Below are 19,201 nucleotides of genomic sequence, written 5' to 3'. Positions count from 1 at the left end.
GAAATTTACAACCAAAAGCTTATTAATTAAAGTAATGATCTTGTCTTAACATGAAAATAAATAAAAATTCAAAAGCTGATTAATATAATTCAAATAAAAAAATTTTAAACGACGTAGTTCTAAATTAGTTTAATCCCAAAACTACTTCGTATTTATGTCATTAACAAATATTATTCTACAGACAAAAAAATTTCTAAGAACTATTTGAACCAAATGTGATAATACACCCAAATATTATTCTCAAAGAAAAAACCGTGATAAAAAACTGTGCGAGCTATCTTATAAAAGCGTTGAGAAATGAAGTTGTTTTCTCAACTGTTCCAGTGTCAACGCGTGTCACTGAGCTCATCCTCATGATGCGGATGTCCACATCCTTATCTCACAAAAAATCTGAAAAACGGTTGACCCTGCGGCCATCCATAAAACTTCCCGCTATAAAAATTCATAGAATGAAATTTTAAAAAATTATTGATTTTTCTAGCAAAAAGTTAAAAAAATGATCAGGTCACAATATTTTCCAGTCCAACTAAAATAGATTTTTCTGAGATACAAGACACTAAAGATGTAACCAATCATTTGACAAGAGAAAATTATTTTTACCGAAGGAAAAAACGCGGCTTAATACCATCTACTATCATTCAATTGAGCTTCCAACAAAATAAAAAGCTCCTACAGATTCTTCATCCCCTCACTATATATGCTCTGTTAACAATTGGCTCCCTACTGCCGAGATCCTGATTAAATGCTTACGATTCCAGCAATTGCCTTGTAGTTAATTCTCGTACCAATCAACAGAAGTTTCTTTGTCCTCAATATCGTCGGAAACAATAACACCACCGCCAATTGATGACAATAATTTTATATGGGGTTTTATAGATTACATATATAAAATCCGGAAATTTTTTTTGTATAAAAAAATTCGAAAATGAAATTAACAGAAATTTCGTGAAAAAAATTAAGTCTTATGATGGATTTCATTTAAAAATTGTTATTTTATACATTTTTAGAAAAATTTCTTCAAAAAAATTTTTTTAAGGACTTTCCAAGAAAAAACCGGCTTTTAAAAATTTTTTTGAAATTTTTGTACTTATACTGAGTGAAAAAAAATTTAAGATAGTAGCTAGTATAATCCAGATTATAATGAGTATAATCCAGATATCACCCAGGATAATCTGGATTATACTAGCTACTATCGGAAATTTATTAAAATATTTTATTTTCATAATAATTTATTTAAAAAAAAATCTTCTAAAAATTTTCAGATGTTTTCTAATTCAGTATAAAAAAATGTAAAACTTAAATTGGAAATTAATATTTTGAAAGAAGATTAATAAAGCCATAGGATATATTTGCCATTTATTAAATCAGAGATATAATACATAAGCGATGAGTAACATTTATGTATAATTTATACAGTGTCTTTTATTCATTAAATTAATTAATTAATTTATACAGATTGTCGCTACATTTAATTAACGGTTTATATTCCAAATACTGTACAGTTATAAATTATAAATTATAAATAAATGAGTAGCCGATAAAACTGTCAACACTCGAGTCTCAGCTCACCAGTCCACTTTATATATATTATATTATATTGTATTATTTTTAATTTCAAGTCGAGGTAATGTCTTTTAAATTCTTCCTGACATTCTTATACTAAACTCTAACCATTTCAACCATTCGAGATCAATATATTCATTCATATTCATAGTTTTATATATATATATATATATATATATATATATATATATATATATATATATATATATATATATATATATATATATATATATATATATATATATAATATAGTAATATTACAACGGTCGCTACATCTACTTAGATCGAGGTTGCATTTAAAACGCCAAATATCACAATCACAGTTATTATATCTACATAATATACAATACCCGCCAGACATCATATCCAGCATTTTTTCACTCTACTCCCACTTGTTATATCTATATATATTTTATTATTCACCCGCGGCCAAGATGGACACCGATAGTACTGACGACAATGGAATGTATTGCACTGATTTTCAAATAAATTATTATGTAATTTATTTACAATTTTTATTTTAATTATAGTACCAAAAATTAATACCTTAACGATTTGTAAAAAAATTTTATGCAAAATTTTTGTCATAGTAAAATTCGAAATTTTTTAAATCAGAAATTTTGTAAACTAATAATCGTCAAAATTAAAATTTAAAAACAATAGTAGAGAATTTTTTTTATTCTTAAATTAATTTAATTTTTTTGATGAGAAAAAATTTCAAAGTCTTCAAAAAAATTTTTTTTTTAATTTATAATGAAAATAAGTAATTTTTTAATAAACTGTTAAGAAGAATATAAAATTTTCAGAAGGTAGAAAAAATTTCAAGTGCACGAAAAGAACAAGATGACACTGGATATCATCCCAGATTATACTCAGTGAAAAAAAAATTTCAGATAGTAGCTAGTATAATCCAGATTAAAATGAGTATAATCAAGATATCACCCAGTATAATCTGGATTATACTAGCTACTATCTGAAATTTTTTTTCACCACAGATATCACTGAGTATAATCTAGGATGATATCCAGTGTCTAGTTCTTTCCGTGTGGTCTTTCATGACAAACTTTTGCAGTGAATTTTTTCTTACAAAAAGTAACAAAATTAACATCAAAATTTGTGTCTATAAATAACAAATTCATTCTTAATTTCCACCCTTGAGCCTCGGAATCCTCGATCTCAAATTCAAAAGCCCTGAGATTAAAACAAACCCGAAAGAAGTTTGCCGATCAATCACTACACGATTGCCGTTGAAACTAAAGATCCCAGTTTAAAAAAAAAAGAAAACATTAGCATCATTGATCCCCTTCGCGAGTCAAAGCGGTGTCGCGCGAACCGGATTACGAGAGACGAGGAGAGAGAAAGATAAGGAAAAAATAGAGAAATTTGTGGTAGACAAGAAGAAAGAAAAAGAAAAAGAAAAAGAAAAATAAAAAGAAAAGGGTCGGTGAAAATCCTCTTGCTGTTACTCTTGTTCTTGCTCTTGAAGAAAGCTCGTCGCTTCGACGTACATCAGTTGAATACAGCAATTGGTGTTGAGAAGCTCGTGCCGGGCTTAGCCGAAGAAACTCCTGGCATGGTCTTTGGAATTTCTTCCCTCGTTGGACGTCGCTCTTACCCCGATGCCAGCTGTACCGCCCCTAGAGTCCGCGGCCACGCCTTCCACCCCCAAGCATTATCTCTTCTCACGGCCCGTACTGTTGCTCCAACTCTCGTCTGAGTCTCTTGGCAGCTGTTTCTCCGGTGGATTCGCTTTCGCCGTCACTGCACCCGTCCTCGTTGTCCGCCGAGACACCTTCCACTTCTTCTTGGCGTCGCTTCGCCGTGGCCATCTCCGCCGCGTGCTTTTTCCTCCACTTGGTTCTTCTGTTTTGGAACCAGACCTTCAACACAAATTTTTTGGTTTAATTAATTCTTCAACTGTCAGGAATTTATTTTAGTAATAGTGATTAGTCTTTTCAAAATAAAATAAAAATAGATGGACTGTAAAAAATTTAAAATTTTTTTTTCAGAAGTGAAAAATAATTCAAAGTTATTTTAGATGCAATTTTGTCGAAATTTTACAAAAAAATGAAGTTGAAATTTTTTTAATGAAAATTAATTAAATTATCTTGTTTAAGATTTTTTCATTAAAGTTGTAAAAATTTCTTAATAAAATTACATAAATTGGAATATTTAGAGAAATTTCAGTCATACAGTAAAAAAAAATAAATTTTATTCTAAGAAAAAAATTTTTAAACCTAGAAAATCATTCTAAAGAATTTTGTCTTAAATTGAGTACCAAAAATCTTGAAATAAAATATTTTTTCTCAACAGAAATAAATTTTATGTAAACTGAAAATTTTTTTTTTGTGTTGTGTATTAATTTGTAAAATAAAAATTATAATTAAAAAAACTCAAATTAATAAATATATTTTTGAATCGCAAAAAGTAGTAAAATTATAAAAAAAAAATCTTTTTCATTGAAAAATGAAAATCGCTTCAAGCCAAAAAATATTTGAGGAGTTAATAGTTACAAATTAAAAATCACTTCTTAAAAAAAAGCCCGCTAACGATGAAGCTCGCGAAATGAATGTAATTAAATAAAGCAAGAGAGTAAATAAAGTTTTATATAGCCTTGTAAACATCGTTATTCTGAAAAGAAAGTATAAAAATTTAAAAGTATTTAATTTTGTTGAGATTCGCCAGCGTTCATGTCATGCCGTCTTAAGTGTTTTAATTTTCATCCGAGCAGCTATTAACTTTTACGATACCCGTTTACTTTTTAATCCGTTTAGCGCTCCACCAAGAAAGCGAGACATTTATATCTTTAATTTAACCTTTCTCTGCGCTGGGGGTCGAGGGGTAGCGAACGGTGGCGTAGCAGTAGGAGTATATTTATACACACACATAGGTCCTCAAGAGTGGGATGTAGACATCATACCAAGGGCTCTGTAGCAAGCTTCACTGAAGTAGTTTGAATCGGGGGTTAGGTGGTTTGTGGGTGCAATCGGTACAGAGTTCCTGGCGTTACCGTACTCCCCAGACGCCCGTTACGTTAATTAAATACATTGTTGTGGGGACAGAGACGATTCCCAGTATGTATTTCGTGTACTTTATATATAGGTGTCAAATCAAGAGAAAGACTCTTTTTACCTTCACTTGACAATGGCAAACGGGAATTGTTTAAGATCAACGGAGGGGCCAATTCATTTAATGATAATTAATTTACAATTTTTCAACTGTCTGAAATATTGACAAAATTTTCTAAAGTGAAAAAAAATTTTTTTTAAGCAAGAAATTTCTTTTAAATCATTACGAAAAAAAATTTTAATTTACAAAATATTTTTTTTATTAAAAAATAATTTATCATTAAATTGAGTGAAAAAATTTTTCAATTAAAAATTCGAACTTGTTTTTTTGTGTAAATTGTTCAAAATTTAGCAATAAAAAAATTTTATATCAAAAAAATAATTTTTTTGAGCCATAATATCTTTTTTGTTTGTGTAAAAAATCACTTTACTACTACTCTCCAAAAAGATAATTATATTGTCTTTAATTTAAAATAATTTTCTCGAATCAAGAATATTTTTTTCAAATCAAAATAATTTTTTTATCCGTGTGTTTTACCCAACTACTTAACATTAATTTATCTTAGCGATGACATTTATCGTTAAAATAAATATGAGTATAATATTTCCAATAAAAATTTATTTGTCTTTTCAATCCACAACTGTCACGTTATTTTTTCAACTCGACTAAGGATAAACACCCGGGGGTATCGATACTAAATAAATAGTCCCGAATTTGTCAAATACTTTTATATAAATATATCGAATATATCAAAGCAATCAATCTGGATGAACATAATTTTTTTATATTCAATCCTCTTGGGTCAGGCGTATTGCCCATACCCACTTGATCTGCCAATAAATTTTCAAAGGCTTCGCTAGTCAACACTACGGTATAGAGAGGAGGAATATTACGCCCGATTATATTGGTCGATGCTGCATACACTTCCTCTTTCTCTCTTCCAATGGCAGTAACACCTCCAAAAAGTTTAGTTGTGTGCATAGATACATGTATAGAGTTCATAAGGGTGTGTAGGACACAGTTGTGGCACTTCGATGTTTCACGATCGAGTGTACGCAATAAACTCAATATATCAACCACCGTTATTAGCTGGCAACACCACAAATCTCTCTATAAGGCTACGGGGAACCTGGATCATATATATTAGACGTATCCTACATCGTATTGTTCAACCGTTCGGTAATTTTTTTTCTGTCGACAAATTTTTACGTCAAAGTATCAAATGCTTGGTCATACTTTAGATTAGTTTTTATTTTATATTATTTTTTATTAGACTTAAATTTTTTTTAGAGTCAAAAATATTTTCTTTGTCTTTTACAGTTCTTAAAAGAAAGTTGAACTATAAAGAATTGTTTTTAAATGAAAAATTCCATTAAAGTCAAAGTAGATTGATAAAAAAAATTTAATTTGATACAGAAGAAAAATATTTAACCAAAAATATCATTTTAAAAAATTCATTTGAACCCGAAAAAATTTTTAAAATGTCTTTCTTTGATAAAATAAATTTTTTATCAGTGTAATTATTAATTGCAGATACAAAAATTTTATTCCAAAAGTTTAAAACCCAAGAGAATAAATTTTTGAAACAAGAAGACTAATTTTTTAAAAATTATTTCATTGAATCAATATTATTTATTTTAAATAAAATTTCTATGATTTTTTTTTTTTATTAGTGTGTAATATAAAAAATTTATTGAATAATAATCCCGTGTTAGAATTGATTGAATTAATCGAATAATTCAACGGAATTTTTCATTGATTTCACACAAAAGAATCTTGAAAATCTCAACACAGACTCGTAACAACTGTATAATTTTTATATTAACAATCCACGGCGTGTAAAAGCATAAAATGCTTAGTCACGCCTAAAATTGTTTTATTACAGCGTGTAAATAAAAGTGAGTTAAAAATTACCAATATAATTTATTACGGCATTATAAAATCGATTGATTAAATAAAAGGGATGTATATTTTTCTACATAAGGCAGATCGTTAATATTAAATAAAGCAGGACTATTAGCAAATCACTAAAAGTTACTTGTAACACAAATCCCAACAGCCTGCGGCCGGAAAAAATGTCTGGCCCCTTTACGCCGGATTACCGATGTGGTTTTTTATATTTTTCCCTGCTATCCATATTAGTTACGCACGCGTTGCCGTACGCATCCGCGTCATCAGAGGGTGTGTTGCACCCTCGAGTCGTACTGAGCCGGGCACAGCAGCATCCACATCCAACTGCTAGATTTATTAAATCAAGATTATCTAAGCCGAACATTGTGTTGTAAAGCCGAGTATAAAACCGCGGAATCGTCATTCTTCGGCTCGGGTATCAGTTATTTCGTTTTTCCCGGTTTTTACACTACCAATGTTCTCTTTTTAGCTTTTTTGGGATCACGTTTTTGGAACAGCGGAATTTAAAACAGATAACGATATCCCGATTGATAGTCGTTGAAATTTGTCATGACAAAGATTCAAATCTCAATGTTTTTTACAGCCGCTCCGCTCTCTGTCTGAACGATAATTTATCATTTTTATCTTCGGGGGTTTTATTTTAGTTTTAGTTGTTCGATCGCTGCTGTGATTTAAAAGTTTTATAAAACATTTTTTACGTCGCGTCATTTTTTAATGGATGTATCATTTTTTCATCATAATAATTTAAAATGTAAAAAAAAAAAATTAATTACGAAACTTAGAAATTTGTCTAAATTTTTTGATTAATGTTGATAACAATTTTATTTTTCTAACTAAATTTTTTAACTTTTATTACTTTGTAAAATTATATCATCAATTTTATAACAATTTTTTTTTAATATTTAGTTAGTGAAAATTTTTTAAACTTCATTGAAAAAAAAATTCTAAATCAAAGGAATTATTTTTAATAATTTTATTACCTTAAATCGAGACAAAAAAATTCTTCTATTAGATAAAATTTTTGCAAGCAAAAAAAAATACTCTCTTGAAAATATTTTTCTTGGTTCAAAAATTTTTATCTTAAAATTTTTTTCAGTGTATAAACAAAACGCAGCTCTCTAATTTTTATCAATAGAATTTTTGTAAGAAAAAATAAAAGCACTTGGATTTGGATATCTGTAAAATATATCTTGATTCCCCACGTACGAATAGTAAAATGTATAATAATATTATTGATGGTGTATAACACGCATATCGGTGAAGCCATTTGATCTCGAAGCAGCTTGATTCTGCGGAGGTTGAGCATGCGAATAAGCCGCCGTGGTAAGAGTGTGAGTAGAGAGAGAGAGAGAGAGAGAGAGAGAGAGAGAGAGAGAGAGAGAGAGAGAGAGAGAGAGAGGAAGGAAGGATTGTTGATGGTACATAGGAGGATGTTGAAGAGGGCCAAAACCAGCAAAAGGAAGTGAGGGTGAAGGTATATAGCAAGCGAGTGGTAATACAAGAGGTAACATATCGATATGGGGCGCCGCGACGAGAACAGAATACAGAAGAGCGCATTATCGCCCATATCCCATATCCCAAAACTATCCTATACCTTATTCTGTCATTCACCTGCGCACATATTCTACATGTTATATAACTTCCCTCCAGACGTTAGTTTCCTCGAGTTATGTTTTACCGCCGATCGATTTATGCCTACACGGAAAATATTATTTCTCGGTACTTACTCTTTCACTCCAACGAATGTGAGAGCTTACTTTTAGCTTTTTGCTTTAGCTTTAACTTGGGCAGTTTAAACAAAAAAAAGATTACAACCGAAATAAAATAGATCGGAATTATGAGGACATAGACGCAGACTGAGTTTCATTATTGCTCGAGTTATTCTCCGTTGGGGTAAAATCCATTGGGCCGCGGGAAAATTTATGAGTCGAACGATCAAATCGGGGACTCTGTTTGAATAAAGAGTAGCTGACGTAAACGACCTGGAAATACTTCTAAATTCAAGTCTCAATGTCATATTCATCACAGATCATCAGACAGCCGCCTGTCTGTAACTATTTATATTGACGTATTTTATCGACTTGAAAACACTTAACTTGAAACTGTTAACTCAAATCAATCTAGATAATCAATAAATTTTTTTTAGAGTATAATATTTAATCTTTTCACTAAATATTTTATTTTTTTTTATTAAAATATAAATTAATCATCGTGTGTTTGCAGATTGAAAAAAATTAAATTTAATTTAAATACCTCAAACTTAACTCTCTTATATAGAGACAGTTCAGCGATTATGCGCCTTCTGGCGGATATTTTAAACACTAAATTTTATCGAAAAATTATATATGGACTTTTTAGACAATCATAAAATTTTTTCTCACATTAGCAAATTTTAACAGACGTTCCTTGAGTTTTTTTTTAGAACCATCCGTTTTTTTGACTTGAAAAACGTCATTTTCAGCTATAGTTTAGAACAGATGTACCACTAACGCTATCTTTCAAAAATTTTGACACTAAGTCGATTATTTCTCGGATAAATTAAAAAAAAAAAATACACTTGCTATAAATTACTGGCGCAGAAAATAAATTTAATTCACAAATTCGACATTCCGGATCATAACTTTGACACACATTGGGACAATACTTCCGCTTATTGACATTAAATAAATAACGGATCGACGAGTGGAACAATACAACTGATGCAAGATGTGTATAATCCTCTCTTTCTCATTTGAGCGTGGAATAAGCCTCGTGTCGCGCGTGGGAGGTGAATGAAGGGAAACAACGGCTGCTGCCGTGATTTATCATACCGTGCCACGCCACGCATTGCCGTACTATAACAACGCATACATGTATAGAGGAAAGCATAATGATACATGGGAGGTATATTCGCGAGTGTAGGCAAAGGCCGTCAACGATATGGTAGCACACACGTCGGAAAACTGGCTGAGCAGAGTAAAGCCCTCGTACTAATTGACGTCATCGATATTGGTATCCGTCGACGAGCAGATTACCCCGCCGTAAACAACTGCCGCCACCCTCTCACACACATCCGTACATGAAACTAATACCACTACCGCTGTTTGTTCGTTTAGTAAAGTACAGATAGTCGCACTTGTAGCCCTCGGTGTGCCATCGTATCGCATCGCTCGGCTGTCATGGCTCTTTGACACTCCCCCTCTTATAGTTACAGTGCTTAAACTCGAATAGGGGAGAGCTAAATGCCAGCAAGTGTAGTAGCTCACTTACTCACTTATTACTACACAAAGTCGTTAATGACGCGTGCCCATGTCCATTTTTTACGGCCGCGTTTATGGATTTTATTATTTATACGCGTCAATCATGCCATTTAGTATCAGCACATGTTAATAAACACATACTATCACTACGATATTTTTTTTTTCAGTCATAAATTTTTAAATTATTAATTTATGAAAATTCTTTGTTCAAAAATTTCAATAAATCAATTTTGAATCACTGTAACTCTGGTTTTAATTATTCTATCACTATAATTTTGGGCTTAAAATTTTCTTTAAGCTTCCCTCTAAAACCCTATAAATTTTTGACTCTTAATTTTCACAAACATCTTAGCTACGAATTTTTAAAACTTCAAAATCTTTAAATTCCAGCAAAAAATCTAAATTTCAAACTTTCAGCTTTAAAACACCATAACTTTGGTTCTAATTGCCCTGGAGTTTTCACTCTGGACTCAAAATTTTCTCTGAACCTTTCTCTACAACCCTATAAATTTTCATACTTCGATCTCAATAGCTTCTTGTGTTATAATTAAATTTATATTAAAAACCGATTCAATCAATGTATCAACCTTTTTTGCTATGTATCAAAATAAAAATTCATCAAATAGGATACTGAAAAATAAGAGGAGAGTGTCGACATCGTTACTCAGATGATAGAGCTTTTGTGTATATCCCTCGCAATCTCGGACGTTGAGATGGTTTATAAACGAATCGTACTTTACCAACGAAATCCAAGGTAATTGAATGCCGACCCTCGTTGAACACACTTTCTATGTCTGTCTCGTCCTCGAGTTTTCCTGTATTAGTATCCACTTTTTTATCTTTTCCTTCTCTCTGGCGAGCTCTCTTTTTCATCGCTCTGCGGCTCACTCACACAAACTCATGCACATGTACGTGGAGCATCAATTCAACTCATCCCCTATAGCCATCACTCACCGTTGCAGACTTATAGCTTTCAATAAAAATGTAAATATGGCGGCGTGGAACGAGCCAATGACAGGGCTACATCCGGCCAAGCGCGGCGGTTTGCTCTAGTTGGTAGCAAGAGCGAGCAGGAGTGAGATGCTCCGATCCAACATAACAGAATATGGAGAGAAGAGAAGAAGAGAGGGCTCGATCTACGTATAGGTGCACGATATGCCAGAGTGTGGCACCACCACCAACGTAGAAGAGAACACCAGCATCCAGCATCCACCATCGGTACTTCCACCCACATATACTGACGCCCATATTGCTCGCGGCGCCTGTTCTGGTGAAACTTATTCGCGGACGACTCAGACTCTGGGATTCTCAGCTTATATATATTCTCTCTCTCTCTCTCTCTATGCCTGCGTACATGTGCTTGCAGAGCTTTTTAAGTATACAGGATATATTACATATGATACTTATTATGAAAAAAATAATGTGTGAAAATATTATGCTCTTTTTTACTTTAAATTGATCGGATACTGGCTATATACAGGTGTTATTACAATATATAAGCTTGTCACGTTTTTTGGAATATTAAATCATAAAAATGTAGATCATTGATCATTTATCATTCATCGTGACAGATCATTCAATCATAAAATTAGAAAAATTTGGTTTATTGATCATTAATCATAAACCATAAAAATATGAATCATTGATGATAAATCACTTTGGATTATTTAATCATTAAAAAAATTATTTGAAAAGCGGAAAAATTTTTTTTGGATACTTTTGTCATTTGACTATACTGCCTTGATTAAAATTAAATAATATACAAATAAATAAAAAAAATTACACTAAAAAAACCAATTTAATTAGAAAAAAAAAAATAATTCGTAATCCAAGAAAATTTTAAAGAGCTTTGTCTTTTTAATTTGAGTAGAAAAATATTTAACTAAAATTTTTATTACTTTAAGTAAACTTTACTTGATTCAAGAGTTTTTCTATTGAATCAATTTAATTTTTTTTTTTTCAGTATAGTGTAATTTTTTTTTAAATAAAATTTTGAGTTTAATATAAAAAAAAATTTACCTTGACTTGTGACTCGGACATTCCCAGGGCATAAGCTAGTTTAGCACGTTCTGGTCCAGCAAGATACTTCGTCTGCTCAAATGTCTTCTCCAGAGCAAATATCTGCTGTCCACTAAATGTCGGTCTTGTGTGTTTCTTCTTGCCGTTATCGTGCTCACCGCCGGCACCACCACCAGCAGCTCCTGACATAACTTGTTGACATCCCAATTGCTGTGACACTGAAATATTATCGTTTTATTACACTGATTCTATTTATTATAAATCATAACTTTTTAAACTTATCATAATTATCTAAGCCGTTAATTTCAGGGTAAATCATTTTTAACTATGGTAAAATTTTAATAAAAAAATCCGTATGATAAAAAAATGCTTAGGAAAGAAACTTTAAATATAAATTCAGTGATAAATTTACGAAAAAGTGAATCGAGAGCAATTGGAAGATAACTGCGTTATTATTTAAATGAAATAATTTAGCTTGATGCTCGGAGCACAGTATATACTACAGAGTTAAGTAAGAAAAATAAAATTAAACGAGAAAAAAAGGGTTGAAAGAGCGAAAAAAAGCAAAGATCCTTTGTTCTCCGTGGGAGCGTTACAAGGATTTTCTTTAGGATTTTATCGTGTTCTGGGGCAGAAACACCACCCTTCTGTACACACTTAAGAACCGGATGAGGATAATTACATTTTTTTAATTAGCACATCTCCAACCTCGGGATTATTATAATTATTTGTCTCATAACTGCGTGTGGCGTCATGATTGCTCCTCATTTTTTTAACATTTTCTAATATGCATATATTACGATTATCTTAATGTAATAATTAAAAATATGTAAGTTTTAATTGCGCGAGTGACCCTAGTCCCTACGTGACTGCTAAATAGATTACTAAAGTAAAAATATAGCCTCAACCTCTACCTCGAGCCAAGATATTTTTTTAAAAACTAATATTCAGAATCTACTTGTTTTATTTTTTCAAGTACTTTACAGATAGAAAAAGCTAGTGAAACAATTTTGAACAAAAAAAATCATTGAAAAGAATTTTATGGTCTTCAACATAATAAAAAATTTTTTTATTTAAAAATTTTGGTCTTTAACCAAATTTTCTTTCATTAAGAATAATTTTCTGTTAAAAATAATTCCACTAAAATCAACTTAATTTTTTTTTACGAATCTTCAAAAAAATAAAAGTATAAAAAAATAAAATTTAAATTACATTCAACATAAATTAGATTAAAACTACTTTTCATAACTAATAGTAACAGTACAAATAATAAAACCACACATTATATTGCATAATAGCTTCTATTAATATTAATATTAATAATAATATATATAAAATCAAGTTAATTTAATTTGGTTTGGTCAATATGATAATAAACGAATATTATAGCAATATTTGTATGCAGCACGATTATTTATAATTGTTACGTGGTTCTCCGCATTACAGAAATTATAATCGTGCATACCAGTAGTATGACCTCTACTCTGTACTCGTGCAGTAGTGTTTGGTCTGAATATGCCGGCGGTAACGCATTTAATGTATTCCTACAGTAACTATACTCTGTGCTTTGCATGTACCTAGCTTTTCTCTTTACTTGTATTTGTTATTATTATCATCATTACTATTATCATTATTATTATCATGCTTGATGCCTGTGCGTTTAGTATGTAGATATAGTACAAGAATATTACGCATTTACAATTCACAATATAAGCGACTGCATTTACATCCACTATTTGCAGTAACAGTTTAATTTACGCTCATGAACTGGTGCCTCCTATCAAAGTATTTAGTCCCGAGTCAAACCGATATTTTACCATATCCATTGTTTTTCACTGTTTGCCATTAAATATCGAATATATATGTATGTATATTTATTAGGATTATCGCTTAATCGATTAACAAGTGTAATGCTGCAATTGAATGTAGATTTGATGATTAAAAAAAATAATTAATGAATTTTAAACTGAAAAAAAAATTAATTTGACTCGAGAGAAAAATTCTTGAATCAAATAAAATTTCTCTAAATCAAGAAACATTTATTAGTTCAAGAATTTTTCTACTCACATCAAGAAGATTAAGTTAAAAATAAATTTGACGTACACATCAAAAAAATAAAAATTATAAAATTTGTATTAAATAAATAATATTATTAATTTTTCTTTTTTTTTGCCTATTATAAAAAAATTATTATTAGAAAACGTGATTATTAGAAAATTCAAATAATTAAAAATATAGAGCATTAATAATTGCTGCTTTTACATTAATTAAATGTTTGAAATAAGGATAATAATAATGATAATTTTTTATGCAGTATTTTCTTAAAAGTTTGTAATTAAAATAAAAAAAAATAATTCTTAATTTGTGTTTTATGTTTTCCGTGCATTATCTTAAGCACAAAGTGTAATTATCTGAAAAGTTTGTGAACAATATCGACCTAATGATATCGGAAAAGACATTACTTGGATTTTACAGACTTAATTCATGGACAGTGAGTTAAAGCGAGAGCGAGAGGGCAAACGGAAAATAGGGAAATATTTAAGCTTCGGATTCCCTAGGTGTAGGAATGTGGTAAGCAGCTCGTTAGAACCCTCTTCGCCTACTGGCCATTATTGCCTCGTTCAGTATTCCGTTACAAATTGCTTTATTAAATGAAAGTCCCGCAGACCACGTTGCTCCGACACAGCCAAACCGAGAGAGCTTAATACAGCGAAAGCCCCCCTTTACAGCCGCTGTCCTTGCTTCTCTAATATTATCTTTTTGTTCTGTTTTCTCTTGGAACTCTTATGAACACGTTACTACTGTTGGGTGCAGCTACTGCCCGCTGGGCTACGAAACTCAACTGTGTCTGTTGAAATACTTTGGGGGCACTAAAAAACGATTTATTCATGCGAAATATTGGGTATTTAAGCCGAAGAAGTAATAATGCCCATTAATAAATAATAATTTTTGAGAAAATTATCAATTTGGATTTTAGTTCAATTGAATTCTATTAAATTCGATAATTAGATGGTTAATTGTTGCCAAATGATTTATTATTGATCCTCTTTACTTTATTTCAAAACTTATTCAATTGACTTATATAAATATTAAAAAAAAAAAAAAAAAAAAACAAATAAAGTAATAATAATAATAATTGCTTCAATAAAAATATTTTTCTACAATTTTTCTCTTGGAACAATTAATTTTTTATCTAAAGAAGCTTTGTTTATGCTAGTTACTCAAAAATATAAATTCTTAAAGGAAAACTAAATTATTGTTAGTTTTTTAAAAAAATTTTAATTGTATCTCTCAAAAAAAATATTCTCTTGCTCAAAAATTTAGAATTTTTCTTGACTAAAAAAATAATTTTTCGGTTTGTTCAAAATAATTTTATCTTTGGATCAAAAAAAAAATTCCCTCAAATCAACAAATTTTTTTTTTCTTTTTTTAGTTTATCGAATTTAATCTTATCAATATTAATAAATAAAACACTAAAAAAAAAAAATGTTTATTTTTCATGAAACTCAGAAGCCCTCGACAAATAAATTTTTTAATAATCCTCGAGATAAATATTGATATTCACAAACGTATTGGTGATGGTGAATCATAAAAAACCATCTCGAAAAAAATTTATTCAATATGATAATGATAATAAGAATAAAAAAAGTAAAGCTTATCCCTACACTTAAGGAGACAATATTGCTAAATTAAATCTAAGGGAATACTCGTGTCAGCAACTCGGCGCAATAACATTTTTTTTCACGAGTATAAGGATTGAGATGAACGCGATGTCTTTTCCGGGGATTCGACGTTCTACTATAACGTTTATATGTTCGAAGTAAAGTGAACATGCTTTTTATATGGATAATATACAAAAAATGAAAACACACATATCTTAAATCATTTTATAACCGTGACTGTACCAATATATATCAATGTGTGTGCACTGTATATTACACTCAAACCTATAAGGTCAAAGTCTCTTTTATCCATCAAGAATTTGCTGGTACTCGTATCGGTTAGAGGCATAAACACTGGTGTGTTGCTCCCGTGGCGATCGTTTTGGCCTCACGAGGCTCATTTCGCACTCGATCGACGATGAAAAACGCTCACACACATGCACACATCACAAAATATACCCTACTAACTCTAACAATAAGCTAAGATCTATATTATCTGTAAATAAAATATTTTAATCTACCAGAATCTCTCGATAAATATTTTTTATACTCACTAAATGTTTATAATTTTAATTGTAAACTCTGAATTAATGTCCTGCTAATCAATTATTAGCCTCCATTCGAGTTATAAATCGGATTCTTATATAAATCCGTCGTTCCGTGTTTACAAAACATATAAATGTTTTAATGATATGTAAATCTAGTTGGTAATTTATGGGGATTTTAAGTTAAATTAAAAAATTATCCAGTAAAATTTTCCGGTAAACAAAAGTATTAAAATGATTGATAGCTACCTCGCTAACCATTTTTATTACATAATAATTTGAATTTAAAATAATGACAGCTATAAAAATCTAAAATAACAATAATAACAGTGGTTACCAAATAAAAAAATGAGCAAATATCTCAACGCGGTGTTTTGTATCCGACGGCACAGCCTGCTACCGTTCGTCGGTCCTATTATATATATTTCTTGAGAAACCACACAGATCCACAACCAACCGATCCCTCGGTGGTCACACACATTTATAGTAAATATATGTGTGCATGTGTGTGTGTGTAGAGAAAATCACCACCCTCCTTAAATTCCGGCACATGTGCCACCGCCGACTTGATCTATGCTCTGAAACCTAGTAGGGGCGGGAATGTCACGTGTTGCCCTATAATGTACACTTTAAGTATACAATCCACGCGGTTTTACGGTTTTACTTTATCGTTTCTGTTAACATTCTTAAAGGATGTATTACATCGTTAAATAGATTTTTAGGCAATGTCTGTTCATAATTATTAATTACACTCTACGAACTTTATGGTAATTACTGTCGTTAATCATTTTTGTTAATTACTATTTTATTACTCTTGAGTTATTTTAATATTAACCCTTGCAGGCTACGATTGCGTTATAATTGTTTTTATCTTTCTATACTTTTGATAAGAATCGTTATCATAAATAATCACTGACAGTTGTATTTTTTGATAACGATGTTGAGATATTAATACTAAAATAATATTAGGTTTTACTTTTTTTTAGTTATTACTGAGGGTTCAATCGTGCTTAAGAATTTTTTTGTTAAACAATTTTACGATTTTAATTAAATCCTCAAGAGTTCTAAACTTTGAGGTCTATTTTAAAGAAAAAATTTTGTGAAAGACCAAAATAAAATTATTTTAATAATTTTCTAGGCTTAAATAATTTTTTTTTGGGCAAAAATATAACTAAATATTAATTTTAACATACTGATAGAAGAATTTTTTAATTTATTAAATAGAAGCATTTATTTTTTAACTTTTGATAAAAATTTTGTGGAAAAAACTAAATTTATTGATAAATATATTTTGAATTGAATATCTCACTTGTAAGATTACATTAATAATTTTATATGAAACAAAATATTATCTAATCAATTATTATCACTCTTCAATATTTATTTTATTTATTATATTTTTTTTTTTTTTTATAGAAAAACAATTAATCTACCTGATTTATTGGAATTTTTTTATTTATTCAAGTTACGGCATTGCAAAAAGTTCCAAATAAATGTTTATTAACAGTTAAAAAATATTTATGAGTAGTTAATAAAAATTTTTAACTATTTAATTTTTAATAAATCATTTTTGGCTCGAAATAAAAATAAATTAAATCATCAAAAATGTTAAAAAATAATTTATCAATATTTAATGAATCTCATTAAAAATCAAAAAATCCTTCTATTTTTTTTTAATTTACTTTACTATAACATAAATAATAAAAAACTTACAGGAATGTAACCGAGCTCGCCATGCCAGAGGATCACTAACAAGTCCCTGTAATCCTGGCCAATAAACAGCCGGATGTCGAGCCTCTGTCCTCTGCTGAAACTGTCCGAGTCCTAAAAAAAATCCACAGTGAAATTCTATCCAAAAAAAAAAATTCCCAAATCAAAGAAACAAACCTGCAGAAGCAGTGAAACCTGCATGCATTCCATATCTCGGCGCAGCCAAGTGCTGCGGATGGCTGGGAGTAGACGCGAGCGCGTGAGCCGCCGAAGAAGGAACCTGAGGATGAGTAGCAGCGGGCCGGGATAGAATATTGTCAATGCCGTGCGGATTGCTGCCTACCGAAGTAACAGAAGTAGCTGGGCTATGTTTTCCACTGCCAGTCGGCGACGCTTGGCCTTGCGGAGGTGTTGAATTTATCTGCCCCAATCCAATAGACTGCCGCTGAAGCTGAGCCGCATGCTGCTGCTGCTGCAATTGTTGTTGTTGTTGTTGGTGTTGATGGCTCCGTTCGGCCATCGAGTGGAGCGCGGCAAGCGGTTGGCTAGCCGCTAGCATGCCCCCACCACTCAAATTTAGGAACTGCAACACGTGAGGCGAAGCCGCAGCGTGGAAATCGTGGAGCCAAGGTGGCCGCGGTGGAGGCGGCGAGTGGCTCGAAGCTGGCGGCGGCGAACAAGATCCCAGTGATGACCCTGCGGAAGAACTCCGGTCGCCATCTATGTGCCCGTTTCTTCTGTGGGCATCACTTAGCGATGACATTGCGTCTATTATTTCACTTCTGTCTCTCACTCCAAGGACCAATGGGTGATTTACACCACTACCTCCAGAAATATTGGTATTATTGTTGTTATTATTGTTAATATTAGTATTATGGGACGATGTATCCAGAGTATGATGATGAACACGAGTGGCCTCTGTTATACCGCTATTACGGAGGCTCTCGGCGCTGGTCACGGAGCACACCATCTCGCAACGTGCATAATAATTTGCTGATGACGTGGTCCGATTATCGTCTGGCGATGAACAATCCGTACGGCTAAATCCAGAGTAGTCGAGAGGCTTTGCTGTCGATGCAATATCCAGTTTTTATGCTCTTTGTGTCCGGTTTTAACGGATTATTTTTTTACAAAGCTTACTTATGGCATTTAGACTGTCCAAATATTATTGGAATCCCAATTACACATTGATATAATCACTTAAATTGCTTCAAACAGTACAATAAGTAGACAATGTTTATAAGTAGACAAATACAATTTTAAATAGCAATAATTACTGTGTTGTGAATATTTTGATAATTTGGCAATCTCAGCTCCAAAATTAATCAAGATAATTTGTCAAATTTTAATTATTATTAATTAATTAAAACACTTATCACGTAAAAATAAGTCACAAGTCAGAAAAAATCACAAACACACTTAAGCACAGTTATTATTATTTTTTATTTCCACTTTAAGGTTTCTCCCAATTTTTGAAGGATCC

At 31.1% G+C, this 19,201-nt stretch overlaps 1 protein-coding gene across 1 annotated transcript; it reads right to left on the bottom strand.

The window, feature by feature from the left end:
• Positions 1-2,614: 2,614 nt before the first annotated feature.
• Positions 2,615-18,866, bottom strand: Hgtx (HGTX homeodomain transcription factor). The gene is made up of 4 exons (XM_074241143.1): positions 17,896-18,866; positions 17,722-17,832; positions 11,802-12,019; positions 2,615-3,443 (listed from the first exon to the last, which is right to left on the bottom strand). Exons 1-4 carry the CDS (start codon positions 18,686-18,688, stop codon positions 3,246-3,248), a joined length of 1,320 nt encoding a protein of 439 aa, XP_074097244.1. The 5' UTR covers positions 18,689-18,866; the 3' UTR covers positions 2,615-3,245.
• Positions 18,867-19,201: the final 335 nt, after the last annotated feature.

The sequence above is a fragment of the Cotesia typhae genome, unplaced genomic scaffold, assembly GCF_013202065.1.
Source record: "Cotesia typhae breed Kobodo isofemale line unplaced genomic scaffold, CoteBio_Ctyphae contig_33, whole genome shotgun sequence".
Classification (NCBI taxonomy): domain Eukaryota; kingdom Metazoa; phylum Arthropoda; class Insecta; order Hymenoptera; family Braconidae; genus Cotesia; species Cotesia typhae.
The sequence above is the reverse complement of the archived record's forward strand: the minus strand, read 5'-3'. Positions and strand labels throughout refer to the sequence as shown.

Bases quoted from the DNA above. Each gene is read 5' to 3' on its own strand.
- Hgtx (XM_074241143.1), bottom strand. From the start codon at position 18,688: ATGGTGTGCTCCGTGACCAGCGCCGAGAGCCTCCGTAATAGCGGTATA. The intron at 17,833-17,895 runs GTTTGTTTCTTT...GATTTTTTTTAG, and splicing joins AGGTTTCACTGCTTCTGCAG to GACTCGGACAGTTTCAGCAG. The intron at 3,444-11,801 runs GTAAATTTTTTT...TTTGTGTTGAAG, and splicing joins TGTCCGAGTCACAAGTCAAG to GTCTGGTTCCAAAACAGAAG.